Source organism: Mus pahari, chromosome 5, assembly GCF_900095145.1.
Source record: "Mus pahari chromosome 5, PAHARI_EIJ_v1.1, whole genome shotgun sequence".
NCBI lineage: Eukaryota > Metazoa > Chordata > Mammalia > Rodentia > Muridae > Mus > Mus pahari.
This window is the reverse complement of record NC_034594.1, coordinates 62780344-62788262: the sequence shown is the minus strand read 5'-3', so window position 1 is coordinate 62788262 and position 7919 is coordinate 62780344. Positions and strand designations below refer to the sequence as shown.

Sequence of the window (7919 nt, the reverse complement as noted above, 5' to 3'; positions counted from 1 at the left end):
TTTCTTTCTTTCTTTCTTTCCTTTCTTTCCTTTCTTTCCTTTCTTTCCTTTCTTTCCTTTCTTTCCTTTCTTTCCTTTCCTTCCTTTCCTTCCTTTCCTTCCTTTCCTTCCTTTCCTTCCTTTCCTTCCTTTCCTTCCTTTCCTTCCTTTCTTTCCTTTCTTTCCTTTCTTTCTGGTTTGCAGTGCTGTGAATTGAAACCATAGCTTTCATATGCTTGGCAAGCACTCTGTTGCTGACCACACTCAAACCTATCAATGTGATTTCTGTATTGTGTGCTGACTCCTAGCTTACACACGTAAGATGACAATAACAACACAGGCAGCACCACTGCTATCTAGAAAACATTTTTCTTCTTTGTCTGCTTTGGTTTGTTTATTGTGCATGATGTGTACACGTGCGCCTGTGTGTTTTATGCTTTTCTGTTTGTCTGTGTGCATGTGGGGGAGAAAGCGGGTAGGGGAGGAGAGAAGAAAGAGGGTGTTTTTTCTGTCCAGCCTAGAATAGCCTCAAATTATGACTCAATTGCTGGGGTTACAGGTATGTGTCACATCTGCATGAACCAAACATTTAAAAAGCTATAACATAAGGAACTATATAATTTTTAACTAGTCATTTACTTCTTTGGGATATGAATTGGTATGTATGGATGTGTTGGGAGTTCTGATTGGGTGCTGGGGATTGAACCCAGGGTCTCATGCATACTATAAACTATATGCTTTACCATACTAAACTATATGCTTTACCATTATGTAGACCAGGCTTCCTCTGTGTTTCTCTGCCTTGAGTATTAGGCATGCACCACTATGCTAGGCCTTTCTTTTCCTCCCTAGCCATATGCTTAATATTGGTGTCAATTCAATGTGGAAATTGTTTAATAGGCAGTTTTCCTCAGATGTTTTGTTTAAAGAGAGAAAAGAATTGGTAATATGCAAAAAACTACAAAAAATTAATTGCAGGACCATTGGAATTTTACATTGACAGAAGCATAACCCCCTGTTTTCATAAAGAGATCATAAAGGGAAGACCCTATCTGATTTGATGATTATAATCATTTCCTCTTTTTTTGTTGTTGGGGTGGTGCAAGGGATCAAACCCACAGCCTGAAGCATGTAATTATTTGACCACTAAGCTATGTCTCAAGTCCTACAAAGCTGATAATACGGACTGTCCTTTACATAACTATCACCTTCTTCCTAAAAAACAAGTGCAATTGTACAAGACTTAAAACAATTTTCTTTAGTGTGTGTATGTGCCACAGTGCATGTGTTCATGTCTGAGGACAACTTCACATAGTTCTCCATTCCCATTGTGGATTCTAGAGATATAGAACTCAAGTTGTCATACTTAGTTGTAGTTAGTCATAACTACACCTACTGAGCCATCTTGCTATCCCTGTACAGCAGTTTTTAAAAATAGGTGTCATTTCTCAGTGAGATTAGCACTAGCTTAATAATAGTAGGAAGGACTATTGCATTGCTGGTTTAAGCCAGTTTTGTGAATTTTGGCTTTTTAATCTGATGGCACAGAATTTACTTTTGTGATCTGATACTGAGAATTTATCTGCTGGTTTTGGCTCATTGAAGGCGTTAGTAAGGTCATGATGAATGCATTCTAATTTTTGCATTACAAAAATTTTTTAGTGAGCTTTAATAAAAAACAATAATTTTGTTAGGGTCTGAAAATCAAAAACAAAACAGATCAAAGCAAACTCTTTATTTGAATTAGATAGACAGCAAAAGTTGTCCGGTCAGCACAGACTCAGGAGCTGACTGGGTCTTGTATGTCCATCCTACCTAAGCAGATGACAAAACATTTATTGCATGTAGATCTCAGTCAGGGCCATAGAACAGATTCGGGAACTACAACCCCAGGCCAGAATGTCAGAGTTTTTAAGCCCAAATTCCACAAACATCTGAGCCAAGTTACAGTTAATTTTCCCACCAGTTAGGATTTAGAGATAGGGGACTTCCTTAGGCACATGTCTTAATTTCATATTTATCCTTTCCCATTGGTTGGGTTACTGAACTGTGTGGCTGGGGGACTTGCTGAGCATTGCTGTTTCAAGCTGGCAACCAGGATGTCAGTTAAGGGGTGGGGGGTTCGGGGGTATGGAGGTGTCTTGGGAACTTAAAACTTTATTTGACCCCTATTCAATATGGATTCAGTTTGGTTCCTTCTTACAATTTTGCTTTAAAAGAAAAAAAACTAGCATTTTTATATTTTTTGTGATTTATTAGAGATAATGTATCAATTTATTTATATTTAATGTATTTAATTGTATAAGAGTGTTAGTATATGTATATTGGAGCCAATACATGAACTTGTGGAGGCCAGAGAGAGGTTGATGTTTTTTCAAGACAGATCTGGAACTAGCTCTCTGAAGAAGGCTGGCCTTGAATCAAAGGGACATACCTGTGGTCACTTTTCAGGTGTTGAGACCATTGCCTGGATCACTCTGTGCATACTACCTTACTAGTTTAGTTGTTTGCTTGCTTGTTTTTAAGTCTGGGTCTCATTTTTCCATCTGGCTGGGCTGTAACTAACTATGTAGACAAGCTGAATTCAGAGATCCATCTCTTTAGGCCTTGGATTAAAGGTGTATACCACCACACCTGTTGGAAATTTTCTTTATAAAGCATTTAAAGAACAGCTGTCTTACTTTTTGAGACATGGTCTTACTGGAGCTCAGGATTGGCTAGAGTCTGGATTTTTTCAGTCTCTGCTTCCCAGCATTGGCTTACAGGCTCATTCCACAATACTGTTTGCTAGGAATCTGACTCTTGTGCTTGTGTAGGCACTTCACCAACTGAACTATCTCTTTAGTCTGCTTCATAGCATTTTCAATGATTATTAGTCTTTGAATACTTGTTTCAATCACACACACACATCTACCCATATTTATTTTTCAAGACAGTTTCCTTTGGCTGTCCTGGGATTTGTTTTGTACACTAGGCTGGCCTTTATGGCAGGGAGAGATACACCTGCTTCTGCATTTGGAGTGCTGGGATTAAAGGCGTGTGCTATTGCACCTAACTTAATTTTAAAAGTTTTTTTTTTTTTTTTTTGATGTTGTTTTTTTGTTTTTGTTTTTTGAGGCAGGGTTTCTCTGTATGTTCCTGGCTGTCCTGGAACTCACTCTGTAGAACAGGTTGGCCTCCAACTCAGAAATCTGCCTGCCTCTGCCTCCCAAGTGCTGGGATTAAAGGTCTGTACCACCACTGCCAGGCTACTATCAGGTTTTTCAATAAATAATTTATGCCTTTTTATTGAATAAAATAAAACCAGGACTAAAGTTACACAAAAGATTTAACAGTTAACATAATTTCTTCAAACTTGCTTTTTTTAGAATAATGCTCCCATTGATAATTAATTAAAATTCATTGTAAATAAACAAAATGTAGACATATCACTGGAGTTTTTTGAACATACACTAATGTTCTGTGGTAATTGTTAGGTATCTACAGGGTGATGTATATGTGTACTTTCTGTTTGATTAATTCTACCTTGATTTCATGTTTTATTTGCTATTTGATGACTACATTGGTTTTTCTCTGCAAAACCAGGTTGAAAATGGGTTCATCAAGTTCTGTATTTTTGTTCTTACCTGACTTTTAATGTACAAATTGGAAACCATCATTACTTCCTGAATCACAATTGCTTTTTTTCTACAAAGTTTCTCTTTTGTTTTACAGGTTCTTCTCCCCCTGCCCCTCACACTCCTCCTCTGTGTTTGGAGATTGAAACCAAGATCTTGCTCATGATAGCTAGGGATACACTTTACAACACTGGTCTGCAAAGTTAAAGCATAAAACAAAAAACAGGTTCTCCCCTCTGTGCTGGAGATTGAAATCAAGATCTTGTACTTGATAGTTAGGCATACACTTTACCACTCACTGGTCTGCATACCCAGTTATAATAAACGTTTAAAGACTGTAGTCACATTGCCTTTTTTTAATAATGTAAAAATCCCACACATTTATGGGTTAATATGTAAATGTATTTTGATACCTGTATACATTATGTAATAATGTTAAACTTTTATCAAGTTAAATATACCTATGTTATTTGTCATTTCTTTCTCTAAAACATTCAGAGTTCTCAGTTTTTGGAATACATAGTGCTTTGTCATTTAGTCAACCTATGTTATTAAAAGAAGTGTATTTACTGTGTGTGTGTGTGGTATGGTGAGAAAATATTTGAATTTCTGTAATGAAATCTGAAAAATATTGCTTAATAAGCACAATATGCATTTTGGTAACTGATATTTAGGAATCTTATCCTTTGGGTATAGAGGTGGTTGATTCTAAGACAAATTTACTTTTCTCAGATCATCTGATAGGATCACAATTTAATTAAGATTTGGAAGACTTGTAGGTCAACTGATTTGGGAGGCTTTTTAATGTAAAACTATTTCACTTTCGGTACGGCATTTGCATCTCAGTGTCCTGATAGATTTCTGTTTTGATTTTCTGCTGACAGGTCACACTTAGGGCAGGCAAAACGTAAGGGATATATCCCTCCTGAGAGTAGAAAATCTAATTTTAAGGCACCCAAAGTGCAATCTAATACTACTACTGAACTGTCAAGGGGACACCTTTCTAAAAGGTAAATTTTCACATTGCTTATACAGTTTCAAGGAAGACTTAGGATTTGAATTATTTCATAATATTAAAGCTTATGTGAGGTTATCTCAAATGTTAGTAGTTTTTTTCTCTGTATTTTATTCACTTCAGTGGTATTGCTGATAACTACCTTAGGTGATGAAATATTTTCTTTGTTTAGGAGTGATGAGGTTCCTCATTTGCTTAACAAAACCATGGTAGGAATTTAAAAAACCCTGAGAGAGAGAGAGAGAGAGAGAGAGAGAGAGAGAGAGAGAGAGAGAGAGAGAGAGAATGAGAGAGAATATGAATGTGTGTGTATACACACACACACACACACACACACACACACACACACGAACACCACTGCCCACAGAGGCCAGAAGAGAGGGCATTGTATTCCCTGAAGCTGGAGTTAGAGGTAGTTGTAAGCTACCTGGTATAGGTTTTGGGAACTGAGCTCAAGTTCTATGGAAGAGCAACAACTGCTCTTACTTAAATGCTTTCCCCCAGTTGTCAGCATTTCAAGGTGTTATTTAACATTTTCTTTAATGCTGATTGCCAGTATTCTTTTAATACATACATACATATGCATATGTTTACATGTGTGGGTGCTACAGGAGACCAGAAGAGGGCTTTGGGTCCCCTAGAGCTGTTGAGCTAATGGTGGTTGTGGGTGCTGAGAATTGAACACTGGTCCTCAGCCAAAGCATCGAGTACTCTAAGCCACTAAACCATCTCTCCAGATCTGATTGGTAGGAGGTTTTGCATAGGGGTGTTACTATAAAGATTCTTTGTTTTACAAGATGATGTCTAGCCTTTCAGAAAATGCTTATTTCTTTTGTATATTGAGGAAACATTTGTCTTTAGTATAGAGCTTCAGAATTCAAGCTCAATAGTTCCCAACCACTAACCGTAGTTTTTCTTAAAACAATAACATCTTTTGATTAGAGGAGTGTTGGTGTCAGTGATGTTTGGATCAAAGAGTATTCTCACTTTGATCTGGGCATGGAGGCAGAAGCCTTAAAAATCCCAGTACATGGGAAGTGGAGGCAGGAGGACCAGTGTTCAAAGAGTGTCTTAGCTGGAGATCTTTTTATAGACCGTTTTGGGTTATGAGAGAGATAATATCACTTACCTCCCCACTCCCATAAGTCCAAAGCACATTTAAAAATCGTAGTACTTTCCTTCCATTTCCAACTATTTGAAATTGTTTGTAGTAGACTTCTGAGGCTTTGTCTCCCACCTTTTCCCCCAAAGGTCCAGAGATTTAAGGGAGTTGGGAACCTAAGTGTTAGAAGACAGGTTTACTCATGACAGGCTACAGCTAACTCTTTTCTTATCTAACCTCTTAGAAGCTGCAGTTCATCATCTGCTGTCATAGTTCCACAGCCAGAGGATCCAGACAGAGCCAGTACTTCAGAAAGGCAGAAAACGGGGCAGGTGCCTAAAAAAGACAATTCTCGAGGAGTGAAACGCAGTGCTAGTCCAGACTACAACAGGACCAATTCTCCTAGCTCTGCAAAAAAGCCCAGAGCATTTCAGCATATTGAGTCTCTCTCAGAAACCAATAAGCCACATAGTAAGTCAAAGAAGAGACATTTAGACCAGGAGCAACAACTGAAATCTGCACAATTGCCATCAACAAGCAAGGCTCACACCAGAAAGAGTGTGGCTGCTGGCAGTTCACGGAGTCAGAAAAGAAAGAGGACAGAGAGTTCTTGTGTTAAGAGTGGTTCTGGGTCCGAAACAACTGGTGCCGAAGAGAGATCTGCAAAACCCACCAAGCTGGCTTCAAAATCGGCCACCTCAGCCAAAGCTGGGTGTAGCACCATCACTGATTCTTCTTCTGCTGCCTCTACTTCCTCCTCATCTTCAGCTATAGCCTCGGCCTCTTCTACTGTACCAGCAGGTGCCAGGGTGAAACAAGGAAAAGACCAGAACAAGGCCAGGCGTTCCCGTTCAGCATCCAGCCCTAGTCCCAGAAGAAGTAGCAGGGAAAAGGAACAGAGTAAAACTGGTGGCTCTTCAAAATTTGATTGGGCTGCTCGCTTCAGCCCCAAAGTTAGCCTACCTAAAACAAAACTGTCTCTTCCAGGGTCTTCTAAGTCAGAGACATCAAAACCTGGACCTTCTGGATTACAGGCCAAATTAGCAAGTAAGTTTATGGGAAGATCTTTGTTTACTCAAAGAACATGTCTTGATTGGTCAGGAGTGATTTTGTTTTCAAATCAGTTTCATTTTATCTTCATATAGCAATGCATGTTAGTTAAAATACAAGTTAAATTTGTAAAGACAGTTAAGGAATGTCTTTATTACTGCTGAGTAATCATATTTCAGTGTCTGTTTATAGAATCTGCTATTCAATTACTTTCTAATGTCAACACCAGGAGAGTTATTTATTCTGTACTAGATTTAAAAAAATATTTTTTTCTGTATTAGACTTTAAAAGCAGTATTTTATGACTTAAGAGTGCTTTTAAAAGATGATTGTTTTGTATATTCCACATATTTAATTTATTGAAGATTGTAGGAGAGTAGAAACAATACATCTAAGCAAAGAAACAGGTGAAATAAGCATAGCACTGTATGTTTTCCTTTTTGAACTAACCTTGGAGATGGAGATTTACACACACACACACACACCTCCCTCACCTTATCTACCTTCCCTTCTTCCCTTCTTCAGGATACTTTCTCCTTAAAACTGTTGGGAACAAATGATGCTGACCTTCTAACTGTTAATACTGTATGGTTGAAGCTGTTCCTCACTGTTCTGTTGTAAGAATATAGAAAGGATAAAGAGACTTGAGAGAACAGTGAGCCACATCCTTTTTACATTTTTTTTGAGGGGGTGGGGGTTGGTGTAGTTTGTTTTCAAATAAGATTTCTCTGTGTAGCCCAGGCTGGCCTCAAATTCGCAGAGATTGCCTGCCTCTGCCTCATGAGTGCTGAGACCATGAGTACCACCACTACCTGGCCCTTTTCACAGTTAATAATAAGTCTAAAGTTTTTATTTTTCTTTGTGTTTTTAAATTCTTGACCCAGAGTCTAAGCATATTGCTCTCATAGTTCATTCTCATTCATTCATTCATTCATTCATTCATATTCTCTCTCTCTTCCCTCTCAAAAAAAAAAAGAAAAGATTTATTTCTTTATTTCATGTATGTGAGTTCACTGTTGCTGTCTGTCTTCAGACACACCAGAAGAGGGAATTGGACCCCTTTACAAATGGTGGTGAGCCACCATGTGGTTGCTGGGAATTGAACTCAGGGCCTCTGGAAGAGTAGACGGTGCTTTAAATAAACCGTTGAGCTATCT

At 38.2% G+C, this 7919-nt stretch overlaps 1 protein-coding gene across 20 annotated transcripts in view; it reads left to right on the top strand.

Annotated features, from left to right (window-relative positions):
• Trip12 (thyroid hormone receptor interactor 12) overlaps nt 1-7919 on the top strand; it is a 119025-nt gene that overhangs the window by 38355 nt on the left and 72751 nt on the right. For 12 of the 20 annotated variants that reach the window (XM_029538456.1, XM_029538459.1, XM_021199396.2 and 9 more), the window contains exons 3-4: nt 4481-4606; nt 5958-6760. In XM_029538456.1, coding sequence (XP_029394316.1) covers nt 4481-4606; nt 5958-6760 — 929 coding nt within the window. The remainder of the gene's footprint in view (nt 1-4480; nt 4607-5957; nt 6761-7919) is intronic. The other 8 variants (XM_021199402.2, XM_029538462.1, XM_021199400.2 and 5 more) reach the window with 2 other exon arrangements.